The 24,270-nt window shown below is 43.9% G+C and overlaps 1 protein-coding gene across 2 annotated transcripts in view; it reads right to left on the bottom strand.

Moving 5' to 3' along the window:
* NR3C2 (nuclear receptor subfamily 3 group C member 2) overlaps positions 1–24,270 on the bottom strand; it is a 305,287-nt gene that overhangs the window by 12,680 nt on the left and 268,337 nt on the right. For both annotated transcript variants that reach the window (XM_028151490.2, XM_028151493.2), the window contains exons 7-8: positions 15,103–15,233; positions 9,870–10,027 (exon numbers count right to left, since the gene is read on the bottom strand). In XM_028151490.2, the coding sequence (XP_028007291.2) occupies positions 9,870–10,027; positions 15,103–15,233 (289 nt within the window). The remainder of the gene's footprint in view (positions 1–9,869; positions 10,028–15,102; positions 15,234–24,270) is intronic.

Here is a 24,270-nt window from a genome sequence, read left to right as displayed (position 1 = left end):
TGGGACGCAGCCATGCTCACTCATTTAGAGATTATCAGTGGTTGCTTTCAGACTGCCAGGGCAGGGCCATGTTGTTGTGACAAGGACCACAGGACCCACAGAACCTACAGTACTTAATGTGGCCTTTTAGGGAAAAACATCTGCTGGCTCCTGGATTGGAAGGCATGCCATGGATTTAGTGACAATTTAAGGGAGAATAGGTTTTGGTTGTTTATTAAAATATATAAATCAAGTACAAGATGTCTCCTGATTTCATAAATATTAAATGTGAAAAATAAGTCTGAGTCAGGAGATACGACACCAGCTAGATCTGGCTTTCCAAATATTAGACAGATTCTCTGGGCCTTTAGGAACTGCTTTCGGGAGAACCTTGTACAGGGGCTGAGCTAGGTAAGGGGGCTGTCTAGCTTACAGGCTCTAGAATCTGTCACTCAAAGGGACAGTTGCCATCACTTATGCCTTCCATTTCTGACTGTGCCCTCAGGAGCCATTTCCCTTTGTTCCTATAGCCCCTGTGATCGTACCCATTTACAGCTGACTCTCATTGTCCACAGTCATCGGGAACAGTGAATTCCAAACACTGAACCTTCACTCCTAGGGAAATATGGAGTTAGGTTCCCATGACATTTTCATAAAATGATCTCTACTTAACCTTGTTTTATGTGTGTTTCTCTTTAAAGACTCCTTATTTAATGTACATTGCTGATTCCTTAACATTGAACTCACATTCTATAGCACTATACCTCATGCCTGAACGAAGCTTACTGAACACTTATTTTCTCCATGAAGCACATCACAGCCTCCTGCCCTTAAGAACACAAGACAGTGTATAAGCACTACATTTGGGGACAATTTTAAACAGCAAAATCACTAACAAAAATGCAAGAAGTGTGTTATCAAATAGATCATGAGCTGAAACAAGAAGAGAGAATTTCACCTTGTTTGGCCTTCATTGGGAACATGCACTTTGGGTGACTCACTTTATTACTCTACTCATGCCTGTGAAAGTGCTGAGAGTATTGATTTGGGGGTTACAAGTATTTTAAATGTTTTTATTAATCCTCACCTGAAGACATTTTTCCATTGTTTTTTGAGAGAGAGTGGAAGGGGAGAGAGAGAGAGAGACACATAGATTGGATTGGTTGCCTCGGATCAAGCCTGCAACCCAAGTACATGCCCTTGACTGGAAATTGAACCTGTGACCCTCTCGTGTGTGTTGGCTCATGCTCTAACTCTTGAGCATCACTGACCAGGGTGGAAGGATACAATTTTAACTACTAGGCAAACTCAAAATACAGAATCTGCAAATAATGACTGACTGTGTGAACCTATATACACTTTCTAGTCCCTTTAACCATGACCTTGATCAACTGGCATCTTCAATGTCAGTCATTTCATATGATCTGCCCTAGTCCAAAATGGCGCAGATAATAACGTTCCTCTTTTCTGTTGCTTAACGATGTCTCTGTCCCTTAAGAAATTTTTTCACCATTTCTTTTTTTTTTTTTTTTTTTTTTTAATTTCTTTATTGATTAAGGTGTCACATATTTGTCCTCATCCCCCCATTCCCATACCACCCCTCTCCCCACGCATGCCCCAATCCAATGTTGAACTTAACCGTTGGATAGGCTTATATGCATGCATACAGGTCCTTTGGTTGAACTCTCCCCCTCCCCCCCACCCTCCCCCTACCCTCCCCTATCCTCCCTCTGAGGCCCGATAGTCCGATCGATGCCTCCTTGCTTCTGGTTCTGTTCTTGTTCCTCAGTCTATGTTGTTCATCATTTCCCCTAAATGAGCGAGATCATATGTCACTAGATATATACTAATAAGCACTGAATGTGAGACGAGCAATAATAGTTATGCTGACAGGCAAATGAATCAGTCTGTAGCGAGCTTCCCCCTGGACCAACAGTTCTTTTGAGACTCAATTTCAATGTCCAGTAGTTCCTTATGTGTACATGTCAGCACTGACCCCCCAGCTCTGGATGGTGGACAAATGGCGGTAACGGAGGTCCGACTCCCTCTGGTTTGGTCTCGGCCGAACCCAGGGGCACGGCGTCACCCGGACTAAGGGGCACGTGGCCTCACCCATACCCAAGGGGCGCGTGGTCTCACCCGGGCCTGGGACCCAGCCTCACCCGGATGGATCCAGGGGCACACGGCCTCACCCGGACCCAGGCTCTGGCTTCACCCGGACCCAGGGACACTTGGCCTCTCCCAGACCCAGGGCCACTTGGGCTCACCCGGGCCTAGGTGCACGAGGCCTCATCTGGATCCAGGGACACATGGTCGCACCCGGACCCAGGGACGCTTGGCCTATCCCAGACCCAGGGCCACTTGGGCTCACCCGGGCCTAGGTGCACGAGGCCTCACCCGGATCCAGGGACACATGGTCTCACCCGGACACGGGGACGCTTGGCCTCTCCCAGACCCAGGGCCACTTGGGCTCACCCGGGCCTAGGTGCACGAGGCCTCACCCGGATCCAGGGACACATGGTCCCACCTGGACCCAGGGGCGCTTGGTCTTTTCCAGACCCAGGGGCACGTGGCCTCACCCGGGCCTAGGTGCTCGAGGCCTCACCCGGATCCAGGGACACATGGTCTCACCCGGACCCAGGGACGCTTGGCCTCTCCCAGACCCAGGGCCACTTGGGCTCACCCGGGCCTAGGTTCACGAGGCCTCACCCGATCCAGGGACACATGGTCTCACCTGGACCCAGGGATGTTTGGCCTCTCCCAGACCCAGGGCCACTTGGGCTCACCCGGGCCTAGATGCGCGAGGCCTCACCTGGATCTATGGACCCCTGGCCTCACTCGGACCCAGGGGAGCGCGGCCTCCCCCAGACCCAGGGGCGCTTGGCACCTCTTCAAGAGTCCCGCCTCTCCCCGCAGGCATCTGGGTCTCCCACGGGTCCCCAGAAGCTAGATTTCAGTGTGATGGAGAGCTAATCTCCCCTAGGTTTGGAACAAAAGCCCCTTTCCCCCGCCACCAACCAGACCCACGCGCCTCCACACCTCATCCCCTCCGATTTCGCTGGTTTCCTCTTCCCTCTTAGCTATAAATCTACCATTCAGCCATCTCTCCTGTAGTTCTGGATGGCAGAGGCTCTGTCCTCCATTCGTGCCCCTGAAATTGCTGTGCGCGGTGGAGTTCGCAGTTCCTTTGTTTAACTTAGCCGCCTTCTTGATTCTCCTCTGTCAAAATGGCTTAAAGGGCTTGAATGTAAGATGAGAACTCCTAAGAATCCTCCAAATCGGTGTTGGCGGCCTCCGGGGCCTCGAGGATCTCACTGCGCAGTTCGGCCAGGTCGGTGGCGCGGATGCGCCCCTCCTGCAGAAAGATGGTCTCTTCCTTCACAGAGAGCCGCTGCGCCGAGTCCGCGGCCGCCGCCACAGCAGCTGCTGCGGCGCCCACGAGCCCATGGCCCCGGCTGCGGTGCTGACTGAGAGGAGCAGCCGCCCGGTCTGGGGAGACGCGAGCAGCAGTCGCCACCCTCACTAGTCCATGTTCCAGTTGTATTTCCGAAACTGCCATGTGAGGCAACACATCAGCCTTCACCTCCGCCGTCATCTTTTTCGAATTCCCCAATTTGTTCTTCTTAATCCCTTGAATTCAGTCAACTCTACTGAGGTCTAGTGGCGCCGGGAGGTGCACGGAGAGGGCGCCCGGGCCTCCGTCCGGTGTGCGGGGCGCGCGGCCCGCGGAACCAGGCGCGCGGGGGCCTCGCGGCGGGGATGGGCGCTGGGCGGCCGCCGGGCTCCGGGCGCCGCTGCCGCCGCGGCGTCCCCAGTGCCCCGGGCCGGGCGGCCTGCGGGGGCGGCGCAGTTGCGAAACTGAGTGAGTATCTACAGTTAAGTCTTGATTGTTGTTGGTGTCACTAGGAGGAATTGTCCTCCAGGCCAATTGTCCATGAGGACCCTCTTTGTCTATATAGGAAGAGTTGCTGTGCAGGAGACATGAGGCTCCTGTGTCTGTGTCCCTCTGTATTCCTTGCAAACACCTCTGAGAGAAACGCGCCCTGGAGTTTCGCCCGCTGCCTGGAACTGGGTTTCAATGTAGTTGGAACTGGGTCTCAGCGCAGTCTGGCGCCTTTGTCTCCTTCCCAGCAGGGCCATTCAGTGGCGCAGGCAACAGTCCCTCCTCTGCGCGCCCTCCCGTGTGCGCCTCTGGAGCCGCCGCTCCTCTGTGCCTCTGCCCCACAGGCCAAATTCATTCCCCCAGCATGTGCCTGGCTTCCCAGGGTTTCGCCCGGAACTGGGGTTCAGTGCAGTCGGAACTGGGGTTCAGCACGGTCCGGAGCCCTTGTCTCCTTCCCGCTAGGGCAGTTCAGTGGCGCAGGCAACAGTCCGTCCTTTGCGCCCCTTCCTGCGCGCGCCTCTGGAGCTCTGCCTTCCGCCGCTCCTCTGTGCCTGCGCCCCACAGCCCAGATTCATTCCCCCAGCCTGCGCCTGGCTTCCCAGGGTTTCGCCCGGAACGGGGTTCAGTGCAGTCGGAGCCTGCGCTCAGCGCAATCCGGAGCCTTTATCTCCTTCCTGCCAGTGAACGCCGGCCAGGCCGTCAGCCGCCCCTTCCTCTCCGGCTCCATCCTCCCCGCAGGCGCGCGTGCTCGTGTCTCCGTCCGTTTCTCCATACCTCAGGCTTTTGCGGCTCCTCCGACTGTCCCCGTGGCCTTCTCCTTCTCCCCAGCTGTGGGCATTTCAGTCCGCCAGCTTTCCTGTGGTTCTGGACGATGACCGTTCTGAACTCTAGTTGTATTTTTGAAATTGTTGTGCCCGGCTGCGGGTTAGGTGTTTAACCTATGGCGCCATCTTGGTTTCTCCCCACCATTTCTTTTTGTATTAAATTATACCTGAGGTTTAAGGCTCCTTTCGAGTGTGTGGATGAGTCTCCGGTTTCCTTCGATTGGACACCCTGCTCGATTGAGGCTTCTGCCTTCCATCCCTGCAACTTCCATGGACACATCTGCACGGGCCGCCACAGGTGCTGCTCTCCTACTCGTCATTCCCTCTGAGCTACACGACTTTACTTAGTGGAACCCCTTGTTCAAACTTTATGAAGGACCTCAAGATGGAGACAGCGGAACAGGAAGCTCAGAGTGAGACCCTTCTATGTGTGGGACGCCAAAGTGAGACCTCACCTACCAGCAGCCTAGGAGCTAACCAGGTGCAGAACTGGCTGTGCACAGATGCCTCTCACAGGTGCTGTGTCCTCTCCATTCCTGCCTTCTGCTCCCGCCTCCCTTAGGAACCAGGGAAAATGCACTTAATCACTCCCTGCCTTAATTCTTTTCTCCATGAAAGGGTAAAAAAAGGAGTAAATATTATTATTCCTCTTTTATAGAGAAAGGAATTAAGATGAGGTGATGAAGTATAAATAGTAATATTTACTCATCCTTACCACATGGAGATATTAGAAGGATTTAATGATGGGACTTAGGAAGAAAGGCACTAGGTAAACCCAAGGCATTACATGGTTATTTTATATTGTAAGAAGAGGGATTTAGGCAGCATAAGAGGGAGGGATTTATTGACACAGGTGTTAGACAATGAGATAGTTTTCCAAAATCTTCCCTAGATATATTTCAGATTAGAGAGAGATTCCTGTGTGTCAGGTTAGATTTAGATGTGATTCTCAATGAGCGAGCTTCCAGGACCCTCAGTGCTTCTTTCTACGGGATAATTATTTTTTTTTCCCCCACAAAGCTCACCCTGTGGCATCATAAATCCCAAAGATTCAGGTGGGAATGGAATGCACAATTCCTTTATACCTCCCAGACAAGGCCAGGCCCTAGTTTCCCCCCAGCATTCTCATAGAAAGTTACTCTCTGACAGATTTGAAAAACTGGCTATGAGCAATGAATGGCACATGTTCTGTAGATGTGCAGCATACGAAACATTCATTAATAATGAAGTCAAAGAAGTTATAAGAAAAACGCTTTTTTACACTCTAAATAAATTGGAATCAGAGACAACTGGAATCCATAACTGGCAAAATTTAAAGAAATAAACTACTGACTTGTAAGTTCAGAAGAGAAGACTTTGACACCAAAACAAACAAAAGTCACGAAATGGGAGAAAAATGTTTGAAATCATATATTAGATAAGGAGTTAATATCCAGAACATATATAAAAACAAAAATATGGACCAAGAACTTGAGTAGACAATTCTCCAAAGATGACATAAACTTGTGTGTTCAATAAACACATGAGAAGATACTGAACACCACAAATCATTAGGGAAATGCAAACCAAACCACAGTGTGATGCCATCTTACTACCCACGAGGAGGGCCACTATCAAACAGCAGTTAACACTTGCAATGCAAAAATACATCCACCCCTAGAAGCCCGACCACAGCTGCTTTCTTTGAAACTGTTTTTTTTTTTGGGGGGGGAGAAATAGATGCTCAGAGGGCTTAATGATTCATTAAAGTTGCTGACCAATTCAAATACTCAACTGCCAGCCTGTTCTTTCGGAGAGTGCTGTTTTCACTCCCCTTGGAATAGTTCTGCCAACACGTGTGTGCACCGTGTAGGACAAGTCCACTTCTCTGGGGCACCGTGCACGCGAGATCTACAGACATGTGCCCTGGAGGGTGGCTAGTATGCTGCTTTCTAAAGCAGCACTTAGATTCACGTCCACAGGGTTCCTATTTGTGGTCCTCCAGGGAACAAACACTCTCCTTCCAGAAGGTGAGCAGGACTCACTCTACACACAGAGCCGGTCCTCCTGCAGCTCTTTGTTCCCTGGAAGGGAATCCACAAATGCTGACTCACTGATTTCCTCTAATGAAAAGCCAGAGGCAGTCTCAGGTCTGGGTAAGCTCGAATGTTAGAAAGGTCCCTCTAGGCTTACAATGCATTTTTCAATGTTCTGTCTGGAATAGGAATATAAATAGAACTTTCAAGATGCTCCTGTTAGGCTACTTCTAAGAGCAAACATGTTTTATAATTTAAAATAAAGGTTTTAGAATTAAAATGATTCCCCAAAGAGGATTCTCTTTCCAGACAAATGGAGTAGGAAGGACTGGCTTTACCTGCCACCAGAAACAACCAAAACTCAGAAAAAATGCTTTTTAAGCTACATATCAGTCAATAGAGGACAACAATCTCTAGGAGAAAAATCCAGGATAAAAGCTTTGTAACGCTGGCTTAGACAAGGATTCCTTAGATACAACACCAAAACATGGCTCATAAAAGAAAAAATAATCAATTGGGCTTCATTCAGATGGAAAACTTCTCTTCCAATGACATTGCTAAAAGAATGAAAAGAGAAGCACAGACTGCAAATCATATATCTTATAAAGGAATTCTACCTAGAATGTAGGAAGAGCTCTCAAAACTCGACATTCTTATTAAAAACAAGCAATTTTTTTTCCCCTAAATGAGCCAAAGGGCTGAACAGACACTATACCAAAGACATAAAGACAGTAAATAAGCACATAAGATCATCCATCACCAGGGAAATGCAAATTAAAACCACCACCGCACAGTTACTGCAATGGCTACAACTAGGAAGACTAATCTTAACGAGTGTTAGCAAGGATGTGGAGCAATACGAACTCACTTGTCAAAGGAATGTACAATTAATTGTACGACGACTCTGGGAAAGAGTTTGGCAGTCTCCAAAAAATGGGAACACACTGCCTATATGACCCAGGCATTCCACTACTAGCGATTCACCCAAGAAAAAGAGAGTGATGTCCATTTCAGGACTTGCACACACATGTTCAGTGCAGCTTTCTCTGTAATAGGTCCCAATCTGGGAACAACCCATACTCCCACCCTTGGGTGACTGGACTTCCAAAATGTGGACTATCTGTGCCATGGATGCTACACAAGAATGAGTGAGAACTAAATACTGATGTATGCAATAGGATGGATGAATCTCAAAATAATCATGCTAAGTGAAGGAAGCCAGACAGAAACGACTACATACTGCATGATTCCATGTGTATGAAAGTATAGAATATATGAACGAGTACACTGTATAAACTCGAGAATATATAGACTAATTTATATTGCCAGAAAGCAAGTAGGGAGCAGTAGGTAGGAAGAAAAGGTTAAAAAGGTACACAAGGAAAGTTTTGGGGTGATAGACATGTTTGTTGTCTTGGTGAATATATGGGTCAAACTTCTCATACAGTACGCTTTAAATATGTTCACTTTATTGTGTGTCAATTATACCTTGATTAAAAAATACTAAAAGGACAAGGATTTGCCCTGGGGGGGTTTGCAGAAGAGCACCCCTTAGAATATAGCCACTTGGCAACTTGAGTTCCTATCTGGTGGCCAGCACTGTGCTGGCTCACACAAGCAGCTGGCAGAGGATGGATTGACACATGGCCCCTAAGTGTTTCCACTGTGCGGCGCTGCTGAAGGCATCAAGATTCTGAAAGGCTATTGGAAAGAAGTTGTAACTTCTGTTATATTACATGCAAGTTGCTTCAAAACACTTGATCTATTGTCATATGTTGTGATGACAACTGCACACTCATTTTGATACTGCACTTGTGCCTGCCCATACATTAGAACAAACAAGAGAATTCTAGAAAGAACCACAAAGCCCCATTCAAAGCCCCACTCAGAAGGATTTTGACACAACCATCAGGAGGAAGTAACTGTGCCCTTGTTCTCAGGTAGATGGCCTGTATCCATGCTCTGCTCTCCTCACGCCCTTTCGTGTGAGTCGTGGGGCATGTCCTTTGCTGTGTCCCCCAAAGACCTGTTTGCCATCCTCTCTTATTCTTCATTTCCCAGTAAAGCACACATTTTAGGACACTGATAACCAGCAGAACTATCCAGCCCTGAATTCACTTGCTGGTCATCTGACTGAGACCATACAAAAAGTTCAGAGAAGGCAAAGGTCAATCTGATAGGCAATGGGTCTTCCATGCAAAATACTGCAAAGTGACATTCTTTTATCAAAGAACCTGCAGAGAGATAACGTTCCACTGGCATAAACAGATTTCTAAAGGATGAACCATTAGTTCAAAAGAAATACTAATACTGGTCATTAAGCCTGCAACATTTTCCTCAACAGAGAAATATTTGAAGATGAATTTCTTATGCAAATCCATGGGTTGTGCTTGGGTGATACAGTTTACCCCCCAAAAAAGGTATGAAAACCTCATAAACGTGAAAAACTAAATTAGCATGACTGCATACAACTTTCCTTTTTTTTTTTTTTTGAGCCAAAATGGGAGAAGACGCTTACAAAGTGAAACAAGAAGCACATTTTAAATGACATAAAGCAAGTGATTCAAATCAATATTTTGTAGAAACCTCTAACCAATACCTCAGCTGCATATATAACTGGTTAAGTTGGAAGAAACAATCTCAGAATTTGCTTTCTGTATTTACATTAAGACAAGAAAGGTGACTCCTATGAAGAACAGTGAATATAGGATTCAAAATTTGGCAAAGGTTGAGATGATCCCCGCTGGCCCTGGACCACTACTAATGTTTTGAAAAGGTTGGGTTATTAGATTAACAGTTGTAGAAGATTGCCCTGTGCAATGTGAAAGCAAACAGGTCTACTAACCAAACATTTCCTAAATTGCACGCAGAAACGTGAAACGTGACCCGACCCCGGGCCGGCACATGGGTTCTGCCCTGGTGGCACACGTTCCTCTGGTCCTACTCCCAGGGAAAGCCACACCCTTGGCTTGAAAGGAGGTTTGTTACAAACGTGATCTGGAGGAAAATTTCCTTCCTGGTCAGCTCTCACCTCCTGCTGCCTCCCACTAGATAACAGACCTTCCTCTTCCCAAGTCCCGAGAACTTTCTCAACTCTCCTACTTTATTTGGCGAACAGTGTGTGGTTGTTGACCCTTCACTGAAGAGGCATCACAGGACAATACTCACATCATGCATGGAGTCCAGAAGCTTGGTCAGTTGATAGAACCTCTGCCAACTCTGCCCAGAATTGTTGGGACACTTAGTTACCATCTTCCTCAGCTCTTTGATGTAATTTGTCCTCATTTCTTCAAATGCAGCTTGGCTTTTGAGGCCATCCTTTGGAACTGTGTTTAAGGAGAACAGATACGTAAAATCCCAGGATGGAAAACAGCTTTCACATCTTAGCAGTTAAATGGCCAAGGATATTTTGAGATTGTTAGGTTGCCACTTTTAGATTGATACCGAATCTCAATTAATTGCATTTATTAGTAAATATGGCAGTTATCTTGGTAACTCTTGTACACATACATACACAAAAGAATAATAACTGCTATTTATCAGGAGCATGTTATTATACATTTTGCATATTGCAGCTCACTTATTCTTGACATCAGTCTTATGACAACCATCATATTACTCTTATTTTACAGATAAGGAAACTAAGGGCCGGAGGTTTAAACCCATGTCCAAGGACACAGTGAATGGGAGAGAAGAGATAGAAACCCAGCGTGGCCTGTGTCCAAAGCCTGACTCTTGACCACAGTGCTTCATGGCCGTGTGGCTTGTCATCAAAGTGTTTTATGAATCCGAACTTGCCAACACCTCTGAGGAAGGAAAACATACTTTGATTTTCCAGAACAACTGGAAGAGCCACAGACAATCTAAGCTGGAGCTAGAATTAGAAAGCAAAGTTTTCATATTCAAGTTCAAATATCAAAGACACTTGGGGAAACTGGCCATCTACCCATGGGAGAATGTGCATACAAAGAAGCACTTTCCATTCTCTTTGCTCCAGATCACATGACAATGAGGCACTGTCATGTGACCTCCCAGATAACCTGACAGGGGGTGGGGGAGTGTGTAGTGGCAGTCTACAGCCAAGGGAAAATCTAAAACTTACAAAGAGAAAATACCGTGTTCATCTTTACCTTTGGTAAGGTAGAAAACGAAGGATTACGTTTTCTTCTTTTATGTAGTGACTAGCTGATATTAACATTCTGAGTTGGAAACTGCTCTTACTTAATTACACAGCACATTTGTTACTTTATCGTAACTGGTATACATGATAATTGACAGGGTCATGAGCATTTCAGAATGGCTAAGTACGTTTCTGAATAGCATGTGCAACCCTGGAAGCCAGGAATGCCACTGTTTGCAATTAAACCTGTGCTTTTCTATAAAGATACGGATTATCTTGCAAAATTAACTTCACATATTAATAATCTTCTCCTTGAGTTGAATTGGTGAGGCTTTTGATTTGTCTATTTTTGTGGGGGGAAATAAGTCCCTAATAGCAACTGCACAAATTCCTGAGGCTTTCACAGTATTAGTTGTGGTTTCAAATATTTGACATTCACATTAAGGATTAAAACCATCCAATATATAACTGTTTTTTTCTTTAAAATTAAAAACTTGTTTTAAAAGTATAAAAATACTAAAAAAGGATGGTAATAACCAGGATGTTAATATTAAAGCTATATATCTGTTTCAACCAAAATTTTAGTGTTCACCTAAAACTTTCTAAAAGAAACTGAAAGTTTGCAAGTAACAGCCTATACTTCCCATCCACGTATTAACTTTTGAAGTTATGACATTTTATGGAGTAAAACTTCTGTTTTTCAATCTAGAAATATTTGTGGGTGTCATCCTATACATTAAAATTTTACCTAAAATTAGAATAAGTGAATACATTTCACAACTATATTTCAATACTATTTGGCACATAATAGAAGATTAAGCAAAGACCTTCATATTTCTGATAGCTGTGTTATCAGAAGTTCTCAAAATATGAACAACCTGTGTCAAATTTTACTTATACATTACTGAAGTGGTTGAAATATATTGTACCAATTTTACGGATAGATATTTTAGAAGCTGAAACAAACCCACAAATAAAGAGAACTTGAGCAAAACCTCAGGTTTTGGAGGTCTGCCCAGATTTTGTGAATTTACTTATTAAGCAGCATGGCTGCTGGAAATTGTCCAGAACCTACGGGCTGCAGAAGAGCAGAGACTACGGGCGGAAGGAAGTCCGTCTGCTCTCCTCTGCGAGGAGGAGCACAGAACTCTTGCTGTCATTGCTAAACAGACTCCTGATTCGCTGGGCATCAGGGGTGCAACCTCCCATCCTAAGAGGAAGGATGCTCAGGCATCCCACAGATTTGCAAATGAGCAAACTAAAGCCCACAGTTCCTGTGGTTCGTAAAATTCTCGTTCTACTACCTTTTCATTTTGCTTTTCCTGCATCTATAAAAAATCAGAAATGAAAGTACTGAGCTCCTTGGAAGCTAATACATCAACCTGGACAGCTTCACAATCATATCAGAGTTGATGACAGGCTGGCTGATTAAATGTGCAGAGGTGGGCAAATAGGTTACAGTTGTTCATATGGAAAAATACCAATTAATAAATCATAATACAAGGACAAACTTTTGTGTATTCACAACTTACTTTTGCCCACTCCTGTATATAAAAGGGTCAGACACCAATTAAGGTTGAGTAGTCAAAATTTATAAATAGAATCACATGAATTTTTAGAAAAAAAAATATTTCATTTAAATTTTCTATTATGTGGTGTGTGTGTGTATTTAAAACACGTTTCTAACCAGGGATGGTTAATGACAGACATTGGAAAGAGGAATGAGATCACTGATTTGAGTCTCAATTTCCAAGGTTACGTTCCAGGGAGGAGTCCAGGAGTAGGGACAGAGAGCCTGGGTCCTGCCCGGCAGGCAGATGAGGGTGTGATGTAAACAGTGAGGGGCCTCTGGCAAAGGAGAGAACATGCCCAGCCCCTGGCGATCAAATTCTATGAAAGTAAGACAAAAGGCCGAAAGCAACCTAAAAATCCTGTCCCGGCCAAACAAAACACAGCTGTGCGGTGCGGCACGCCCCTGCCAGGCTGCCCATGGCCCCCTCTGCGGAGTCCACTCAGCCCACTGTCCCTGAGGCTGTCAGGCGCCACGAGCTGCCTCTGCAGCCCTCGCGCCCTGCTCCTGGGACAGTGGGGGCAGCCCTGGGCATGACGTCCACAGTCCTGGGTGAGTCCTAACTCAGAGGGTCCTGAACAAATAACACTGTGTGCCTGTTCTGTTAACTCCAGAACTGGGCTATCAGTCTCATTAGATAACAGAAAACTGCAAGGTGCTAAACGTGTGAAGTGGATTCTGACGTGCGGTCACCACTGCATCCCTGCTCCTGCTGGACCTGTCTGAGGCTCACTCTCCCGCAGGCCCCGTCGCTCTTGGCTGGAAATACATCTCTTCTCGTCCACTGTGTCCTCGTTACCTTGGCTGCTGATGCCCCTTTCTTCCGAATGACTCTGCTGCAAACAGCCCTTCTCCCCAGCCCGATTCACTGGCCATGGAAGGGCTGGGCACACGCGGGATGCCACAGCTGGTCGGTCACTCAACAACTACAACTCCTCTGAGGTCCACGCCACTCGCCCTGGCATCGCTGGCATCCAGAACATGTCTTGAGTTACCTCGGTGGCCATGGCACGTGGCGGAGGGATTACCTCTCCAGACGGTCGGTCTCCTGCCGCCATTCTTAGTCTGCCCCTCATCTGACTGAGTTTCCTCAGATTCCTTCCCCCGTTTGAACATGCCTATGCCCTTGTCCAAGGAAAAGGTGCTCCCTCTTTGCCAAGGCTAATCCTGACCTGTCTCTTCTGGCGTCTTATGCCCTCAGCTCCTACTTGGTTCCAGAAGCTGAATGAAGCTTCCCATCCATCTGGAAGTCGCTGGCCATCTGGCACCTGCCTGACGCCTGATGGTCAACGCTGGCAGGCGTCCCTGTGCAAGCCAGGCGGTTCTTCTTGCCCCTGCTGGAAACCAAGTCTTGGCTTCCACGCTGTACACGTCCCCTCTGACAGCTGTGTCTCTGTCCCTTCCGCCGTGCCACCCCCTTTCACGTGGCCAACTGGACCTGGTCTCATCTTTCTGTGGCCTGGCAACCCCGCTCACCAGTTGAGTCCAGACTACAGTTTTCTGTAAAGACTATTTCAAGTTTATATCTCAATACCCAAACCAGTCTTCTGAGTGCCAGGCCCAAATTTTCTCCTTCTTTTGGCCTCTCTATTAAGATATGTTTAAAAATGAATTTATCCAAAGATAAAATTCATTTTTACTCCATAAAACTTATTCCAAGTACCAATGTTAACACACTTCTCTTAATGGTGTCACTGCCATCCTGGTCATTCCTCTGTGCTCACTTCTGACCCAGGCCATGTTCATTTCCTCTTCCTCTTCCCGTCCATCGTCAACCATCCACCATTAGCCAGTCCATTATTTCATCAGCCTCACAGGTCTCTGTGCTTCCAGACAGATAGATCCTGTCTTTGCCTCCCCACCCCTTTTCCTCTCAAATCCAGTCTACCACCAGGCACCTCTTCCTAAAGCCAAAAATACAGCTTTGCTCACGTCGCCCCGCTGCTCAGAGCCTTCAGGGTTGTCCTCTCTGCGCACCCAGCAGAGGGCAGGTGTCTTCCACAGGCACTGAATATCCGGGTCCAGTCCACATCCCAACCCCGCTCCCCGCTCCTCCCCAGTCCAATATAACCAGATGCACCTTGGAAAATTAAATACTTAAATACAATAAAAATTAAAAATTAACAGGCAACACAACTCCCCAGAAGTAAGTGCTATTGCCTGAAGTGCTCTGCCACATTTCCACACTCGCTCTCCCAGTTCCTTGCTGGGAATGCCATCTCATTCCTCATATCCAGCCCGGGAACCCTTTCCAAAGCTCCCCAAGATCCGCTCCCCCTGCATCCCTCCCTGACCCCCCGAGCTGACCATGCCCTTCCCTTCCATGAACCGCCATGACACTCCATCATAGTAGGCAGTCCCTTCCACATGTATTGCAATGATGTCTAAACTTACAGTAAAACTCCCCAAGGGCAGAGACCCTGCCTCAGTTACCCCATCGTTCCTGACCTGCCCAATCCTACCACACACATCACAGACACCTAGTGAGCATTTAGAGGCCGGATGAATGAAGGACTGGAGGCACGTGCTCTTTCATATGTCCCAAGCTTTATCCTCTGCAAGTAACCTAGCTCATCAAAGACCAAAGCCCTCCCCGCAGCTCCTCAAAATGTTCCTTTGTATACCAACTACATGATACTCTCCATGGGCTACTCCCCAAAGGCGAAATGACCTGACACGGTAGGAAAGTGCCTGGGCGGGCATCAGCTTACCTGTGCTTAACAGCAGCAACACTTTCATGATGGTGTATTCTTCAAAGGTGAGCTGCAGTCGGACGAACTGCAGGCTGATTTGGTGCATGCCCTGGCACAGCTCATACATGGCAGACTGGTGCATCTTCTCTCTGCCGAGGAAAAGGAAAAAAGGGTCTGAAAAAACAAGGTTCCTTGTCAAACCCAGTCCGGCAGCTCCAGGCAGCCTAACGAGAGGTTTAACCCTTTGCACTCGCTTGCTTTTTTCTCGATTCCTTTATTCTAATGTTAACCGTGTCGAGTCACACTCGACATCTGAGTGCAAAAAGTTAAGTTAGAGTCTTCCTATAGGTGTCAACACGGAGCAGACGTGCACTTTAAAGACAAACCGATGCCTTGCCCAGTGACGGGGAATGGCTTCTACACCAACGCTGCACGTGAGCACGTGTCTGAAGCCCTGCTGCCAACTCCCAGCGTGCCGTGCTTTCTCTGTGTGGTGTGCGCTGTTGGGGTGAGGGCGTCCAGACAGCAGAGAAGCCACTGTGATGTGGCTTCCAGTCCGTGTCAGCAGAGACCAAGCTCTCACTGTTCGGAAGGACTGTGCTGGATGCTATGAACACAGGATAGTGATGACCAAATCCAGTTTCCACGTGGTCACTCCGCCCCCCACCCCCCAACACACAGAGGTCTTGAAATAAGTTTGTTAACTGTTTGAAGAAGCACCTTTAAAAAGGGAAATTAGACACAATTTGAAAAGGTGAGAACTTTGACTAGAATTTTTCTGGTGAAGGGAGAAAGCGATGTGGGAGTTTGCCAAAGGTTTCCATTCATTCGAATAACCAACCGATCCTCTTCCTCCACTAAATGCAATGTTGTCACAAAAATCTACATTATGTCATGACAGAAGGCATGTTCTCTTTCCATTAGAAGTATGGCATCACTTATAGGTTTTTAGATGTATTGGCTCATAGTAATTTGGGGAGACCCTGGGTAACTACTACTTTATATTGAGCAGAATGTAATTAGTGAAAAAAGAGAAACAGTAAAAAATGGGGAAGGACTTGACAGAGGCCGAAGAAATGAACAAAAAAGGTCATGGTGGGTGATAGAAATCTATGAATAACTGACAGCAGGGCATCTGTGGGAAAGCAACACTGTGATGCCTCTTCCAGGAAGCACTCTTGGGTTCAACTGGCAGAAATCTCTCTCATCTCAGCTCTGAAAGCCATTTGTAAAGAACTCACAATACAACACAGAACATTCTGCTCTGCATATGATGATGTCATTCCTCTCTAATTATAAGCTGGAAGCTATTTTCAAAGAAGGGAATATTTTAAATACATACACTCACACAAACACGCACACAGGCAATAATAGCAGGAGCCTATGCATCTACAAACCAGAATTAACAATGCAAATAAGTGCTAATATGTTTACTATATTTGATTCACATCATTACAAATGGAACATGACATAGCTCAGGTCTGCTGTGTCTTCCTCCCTGATCCCATTCATCTTCCTCATTCAAGGGAACCATTCACTTGGGCTGATTATCATTGCCCCTCAGATGTGTCTATTTTCCTGCACGTGTATGTATCTATAAACAGCACATAGTACTGCTTTGTTTTAGTAAATTTGAAACTAGATATGCACGTCTGCCACTTATTTTATTCAATGTTATAATTCTGAGATGTATCCATCTTAGCACACTTAACTCTTAAGTTCACTCATTTTCACTGCTACAGGTTTCACTTGTGTGACTATATCACAATTCACTAATCCATTCCACTAGGGATGGACACTTGGTGTTCACTGCTATTACCAGTGATGCTAAGGAACATCCCTGAACACTCCTCTAGGACAGAACGCAGACGGTGAGCTGCAGATCTGTGCACATCGCTTTCCTTCTAACCAGTAGGAGATGAGAATGTCCTTTTATCCCACTTTCCACCAATACTTGTCATTATCCAATTTAATTTTTTTTTTTTTTTTTTGCCATCTGATGGGGGTTGAAAGGAGAGCACACCACTGATTCTATTTGCATTTCCATTATCAACAGTAGGATGAATATTTTTCAAATGTTTTCTGACCATGTGGTTTTTTTCTTTGGTGATTTGTCTAATATCTTTACTCATTTTATTGTAAGCTTTTTTCTCTTGCTGTTACTAATAACATCTTTATTTTATTTTTAATCCTCATCCAAGGAGATTTCATATATATATATATATTAGAGAGAGAGAGAGAGAGAGAGAAGCATTGATGTGAGAGAGAAACATTGATCAGCTGCCTTCCTTTCGCACCCTGACAGGGGACTAAACCCACAAAATTGGTATGTGCCCTGACGGGGAATCGAATCTGCAACCTTTTGGTGTATGGGACATGATGCTCTAACCAACTGAGCCACCCAGCCAGGACATTAATACCATCTTTAGTCCAAATATTTTTTGCCTTAAAAAATTTTAGTGATATTCATATTATTCCTTCATTATTCCCTCCCTTCTTTCATATCTCTTTTGCTCTGTCTTTAGAATTTGCCTGGTAAACCCTTTTTTTTAAAGTTCCTTATTTCTAAACTTCCCATATAATTGTATTTCACATATGTCTCTTATAAACAGCAAAAGGCTAGAGTTAAAAAAAAACCACAACAACTTAAAGTCTTTGAATTTGAACAGCTCAGTTTTAACTTGTTTTCATCTATAATGATTACTGATATATGTGGATTTTTTTCCTACCATTTTAATGTTTTCCCCTCCTTTGCTTCTTTCTTTCTGCTTTTCTCCCTTTTATTGGACTGATGCAGTTTGTTGTTTTTTAAAATCCCCCTCTTTGCTCTTGGACTGGGTGTAGAAGGTATACATTTTATTTTTACTCTTTAAATAATTAAGTTACAAACTTGCATACTTAGTCATCTAAAGCTAGTCAGTAGCCTTTCCATTAGCAACAGAAATGTAGTATATCTTTGGTCTACTGCTCCCCATCTCCCATGTTACTGCTCTTTAGTATTTAAATTCCAGCTTGTTTTCAAATCGGCCCTGAATTTTGTCTCTCCTACACATCCACACCCCATGTCTGTTTAGAGTTACCAATGTGTTTCTTTAGCCACCACTGTTTCTGGCATTTCCCTCCTTCTGGGTTCAATTTCTATTTTGAAGACCATTTTTTTGGGGAATTCTTTCAGTCGTTGAATGTTTATCTTTCAATCTTACTAGTAATTTGTGTGAAAAATTTCTTTATATCACCTTCATTCTTGAATGATAGTTTAAAAGTTCCAGATTTCTAACTTGACAGGTAAGGAAGCTCAGTACTATGAAGACGGTATTCCACTACACCTGGGCCTTTAGTGCTGCCTCTGGGAAATTTCTTCTTAGTCTAATCATCATTCTTTTGTAGGTGACCTGCATTTTTCTCTTTGGTAGCTTAAAAAATTTTCCTGTGTTAATTTGATGTTTGCAGTCTCATGTACTGAGGTGCAGACTGATTCTTATTTCTTCTGTTGGGGTTCAATATCTGCATTTTATTTGGAGAATGCAGGTATTTCTTCAGTTCTGAAAAGTTCTTAACCATCGTTTCTTTAAGTATCATCCCCATCCCATTCGTGCTATTTTTTCTTGTTGAACTCCTATTAGCAGTGTGTTGGACCTTCTCATTTTGTCTTCCACAGTAACTTCCCTTTCATATTATTATCTTCTTATCATTGTGCTGGCATTCTAGGTGATTTTCTCAGATCTAGTTCCTAACAGATATTTTCTTCTTTTTCCGTGTCTAATTTAATTTCTACAGTGTTTTAATTATAATGGTAATATTTTTCATGTCTAGGTGCTTAGAAATGCTATATTTAGTTCTTTCTCAAACATTTATGTTGCATAATATACTTACTTGATAGTTATTATATCTCCTTTCTCTAAATTATATCTTTACCTATTGTAATTCTAAATACATTTAATGCATTTATTTTATAGTTTCTCTGATTTTTTTTTTGTTCAATTTTTTTTGGATGTTAATATGCAGCTCTACCATGTATTGTTTTGGCATATATTTGTCTTCTGGGTGTATCCCAGGGGCACTGTCTGTGGGAGGGACTCTGGAGGAAGTTTTAGCATTTGTAACTGTCAGGGTATAGGCCTTTTACTTGTTCTGGACCAGTTTTTATGCTAATTCCTCGGCTTGAATGCTTTCTTGTGATACTTGTGTAGTTTAAATTTAGACCCCACACTTGATGTGGTGCAGGCTTGTGTTTCTTATTTCTTTCAGCTTCTTTGCCATGTCCCTGGGCTGCTGGCTGGCTGGCTTGTTGAGTTTTTCCTTCCTTGTTAGGAGACAGAAAATCTTTACAGAGCCTTGGCTCTATGCAGGGGCTCTATTTCAGGCCCCGGCCCTGCTGGAGTTCTAGTTCTTGTCTGCTGTTCCAGTTGGTGTTCTAATACCCACCCGAAGGCATTTATCACATCCAGTAGTTTGTGGGCCAACTGTAGCTTTAGCTCCAAGTTAAACCACTCTGGCTGTGAATTCCCTATTCTTGCATTTTTTTTTTCTTTTGAGCTTGGCTATATATTTAAGGCTTTTTTTTAATTTTTATTTTTTAAAAAGGGCAGAATATCCATGTGTTTAGGGAAAAAAAAAAAAAAAAGGCTCAGTTCGGTTCCACCATTCTGATTGCGAACTACAAGCTTCTTAAAGGCAAGATCCAGGTCTGGCTAACCTGTTTGAATGCCAAAGAGAAGATGATGGACAAGCGCCATAAGTAAAATCTCTGTTCGATCAATATTGCATGAACGAATGAGAGAGAGAAGGAAAGGAAAAGGAGAGAGAACAAGTGAAGACAACAAAAAGAATTGAAGACACAAATTTGCATATGATGATGATGATTAGAGAAAGATAATCCTGAAAATTTACAGAAAGGTTAAGTGGCTAATACAATAGATGTGGCATCTGTGAAGTTCTCAAAAAAGGAAGAGATTTAGGTTGTAAAATGGGGGGAGGCAGATTGTGAATCAGGATGTCATGGAATATAATGCAACGTGTACTGACACCATGCATTTAAAAGTGCACTCAGGTGCCTTTGATCCCTTCAGCCACCTTGTGCTGGAGGCAGAACAGCCACCCTTGGCTTTGCCACAATAGGCCCCAGAGATGTGCAACCCAGAAGCCCTTCCGCGTGCTGTGCTGTGAGCCTGTGATTGTGTGGCTCCTGAACCCATGCTGTCCTGTGTAACACAGGGATACTAACAGTAAAACCACCTTTGCAGGGATGTAGGAACCCACCTATAGAGGTTCTTAAGTTACAGAGTATTGTAGATATGTTAGCTATTTAATATATATATATAATGGATAGAATAAAATGCTTCTTGAAATTCAACCAATGATCATTTTGATAAAATAAACCAAGAAAGAATCAAATTCTTTTAAAAAATATATTTTTATTGATTTCAGAGAAGAAGGGAGAGAGAGATAGAAACATCAATGATGAGCGAAAATCACTGACTGACTGCCTCCTGCATGCCCCCTAGTGGGGATAAGCCCGTAACCTGGGCATGTGCCCTTGACTGGAATCAAACCTGGGACCCTTCAGTCTGCAGGCCGACGCTCTATCCACTGAGCCAAACCAGCTGGGGTAGAATCAAATTCTTAAAATGACTTTTCAGGAAAATAATACTGTGTTATTATTGTTGTTAATATTTCCACGTGCGGGATGGAGAATTGAGAGAACAACCAGAGAGAATGCTGATTTTTGGGAAGGCGGGAGGGACTGGCTTAGTGTAGAGCATGAGAATTAAACCCCTCTGTGTCCGTGTTTCTGTTATCAGATGTGGTAACTAAACATCACACATAGATGAAAGGGTAATTAAAGAGAGGCCTCAGATGCTCCCTGAAGGCAGATGTGCATGCTAATGTGACAGCACACCTGAAGAATGCATGCTCTGCCACTTCAGTGTGAATAGCATCTCTGTGTCTTGAGGAAGTATCCAAGGAACTCCCGTGGCCTTCAGCGCTGCCCCTCATGAACGCCTACCACACACCAAATCTCACTTTCTTCTTGCTAATTCTCACAATGCCTTGTGAAGATTATCATCAAGGTCACGATAAGAAAATTTAAGTCCATGATGCAGCCAGGATCCAAACCCAGGTTTTGTATCTGTGAGTTTGTTTCTGTCTCATTTTGTTTGTTCGTTTTGTTTTTTTTAGATTGCACATATAAGTGAAATCATACAAGAACAAAGTAGTGGTCCCCAGAGGGGTGAGGAAACAGGAAGAAAGGGGGAGAGAATTAAGAAGTACAAACTTCAGTTACAAAATAAGTCATGGGGAGGTCATGAACAGCACAGGGAACGTAGTAAATAACATAATAACTATGGAGGGTGACAGATGGTTACTACACTTATCGTGGTGATCACATCGTAAGACATATGAATGCTGAATCACTGTGTTATATACCTGAAACTCATATTGTATGTCCACAATGAAAGAATTAAAACCTTATACCTTTTCTTCTCTCCATGCTACCAGCACAACAGTTTTAGCTCTTTTCTCCACAGTATCTCTTTGTAACGATAAAGATATTGCCACCTCATATGTTTTGTTGTTATATTCACTCAATTGTTTATCCTTTGGTCCCCATTATGTGGTAAAATTTTGTGTTTTCAAATTCCATTGCTGTTTGAACGGCATGAAATTGAGTTCTCTAAATGAAGGGTACTGTGTACTCAATATAGCTTGAAATTTCAAGAAAATAGGCCATCTCAAAAACACATTTTGCATCACATCATTTCTGTATAATTAGATTAAATGCACAGAAATGTACATCCAAAGAAGTTGAATCAAGGACAATCTTTTTGGCATGATACTGATATTAATTTTGCAATATTAGCTCACAGAAATCTTTTTGCTACATGCTTTTATTCATTTAATAATCTTACCTCATTTCGAGTAGAGTAATGTGAAGAAATATGGATTACTTTGGGAAAGAGATGAATTTTGTATAAAGCTTCTAAAAGATTAAAGTAAATGCAAACGTCACCCTTGGACAGTGGACTAATGTAAAGGCTGTAGGAGATTACTGAGTTAGGAAATATCTCACATCAAAGTGAACATCAGACCTGAATAACTGAGCCGTGGGCACATCATCCATTTCTAAACATCATTTCATTTGCAGGATCACAATAACCTCTGCTTTTGGATAAATAAGTAAATAAATTTAACCCGGGACCCTTCAGTCTGCAGTCCCATTCCAAAGACCTTGGTTAAAACCTTTGAGAAAAATAGTTCTAAAAATATTTTTTAGAGAAACCCATCAGAAAAAAAGAAACGTTTCCGTAGTTTTGTAAACTTATCATTTTCTCCAATTAGGACACCAATTTTATTCATAGCTATAACTTCATCCTGTCCTCTCTTAGAACATCCATTACACTAAACTACAATCATATGATCATTTAAAAAGTTTTAAAATAATCTCATGTCTCCAAACCCTATTCATTTGGGACCAAAGTGAATAATTGAAGAGTTAGAAAACATTCCCCCCGCCCTCACTTTTGAAGGAATGTAGAGTTGGAAATGGAGTTTATTCACATAAGATAGGGAATTAGAAAAAAGCCCCCATTAAAATCAGAGTGGGAAGGACAGTCACAGTTTAAATGATTTGCATGCTAGTTGCCGGTCTTTAACTTAGTAGTTAAACCACCTGAACAACTTTTGTACGTGCCATCATTGCATGTTAGCAGTGTTGCCAGGTTCCCCATTAGGAGAACAGCCTCGTGGACCTACTGGCCAACAGCCGTCTGCAGGAACACTCGTTAGTATGTTAGTGTTCAAGTACTAGATTAGCCAGACACGCGCAAAAAGGACATTTGAAAAGGTTAGTCCTCTAGTTATCTGGAGGACCATGTGGAAGCAGCTGACTGGGAAATTACTGCCTCAGACTACATGCAATCCTGGAACCACATCATCTTCCACTCTGATAGGCAGATACTGACATGTAGATACTATATCTGATAAGCCCACCAAGCATCCAGGCTAGCCTGACCGCCTCCCGGCACTCCTCAAGCTGTGGGCCTAGGCAGGAAGAATGCAAGCTGACTTCTAAGTAAAGGATCTCTAGGACTGGTCTCTAAGACGTTTACACTCATGTCTCAACAGCACTACTCACAACGTCCAAAAGGTAAAAGCAACGCAAGTATCCATCAACAAATAAATGGAGAAACAAAATGTGGTAAGAGCCTTCAATGGGATATTATTTAACAGCTATTCTGATACATGCTACATATAAACCTTAATGACATGCTGCTAAGTGAAATAAGCCAGTTGCAAAAAGAAAAATACTATATGATTCCACTTACATGAGGTACCTAGAGTAGTCAAACTCAGAGAAACAAAGTAGAATGCTGGTTGCTGGGGGCTGGGAAGAGGGGGTGGAGGGGACTTGTTTATGAACAATGTGGATGTACTTAACATTATAGGACTGTATAGTTAAAATGGTTAAGATGGTAAATTTTATTGATATTTTAAGTACAATTAAATTTTTTAAATTAAAAAAAAAATTTCTGCAACCCATGATCCTACCTACTATACTTTGTTTGATAGAGATTAAAAAACTAAGATTTGTGTTTAATTATGTAACTTCTCTTAGGGCCCAGGCTTTTCATTCTTCTTCTTTTATAATATATACAACATCTCTTTTATCCTCTATTTGGATGACGTGTCTTTTTCGCCTTTTTGTGTCTTGATGGATATTTAGACTTGCTGTATCCATGCTTTTATGGCAAGTGGTGCTAAATGCTTTTTTCAAACACGAAGAGTAAAAGTCCTTTATGAACCATAATTCCAAAACCTTAGTGGGAAACAGTGCCCCAAGGCCTGTCTGTTGGTTTTGGTACCCGAAGGGGGAAGGAAAAACAGAACTCTCTTTATCACTCCTTTCTCTTCCAGGGAATTCACATTTCCCAGATGCCACCATCTCACACTGGCTGAGTTTAGAGATGATGCCAGAGCACAGAGGGTCCTGACATTCACTTCCGGGCACGCATGATGGAACAATGACATCTTTTAACTGAAGATCCTTCAGCAGTATTGTACCAAACACCTTTTATCTTAGGTGTGTAAGACATCACTTTATTTAGTGGGAACTACAAAAATAAACCTGTGAAGTGCTTCACTTTAGCCCTTGGATTAAACAATACGCAGCTCTCGTCCCTTGGA

The sequence above is a fragment of the Eptesicus fuscus genome, chromosome 6 (assembly GCF_027574615.1).
Source record: "Eptesicus fuscus isolate TK198812 chromosome 6, DD_ASM_mEF_20220401, whole genome shotgun sequence".
Lineage (NCBI taxonomy): Eukaryota > Metazoa > Chordata > Mammalia > Chiroptera > Vespertilionidae > Eptesicus > Eptesicus fuscus.
This window is presented reverse-complemented; position numbering and strand designations above follow the sequence as displayed.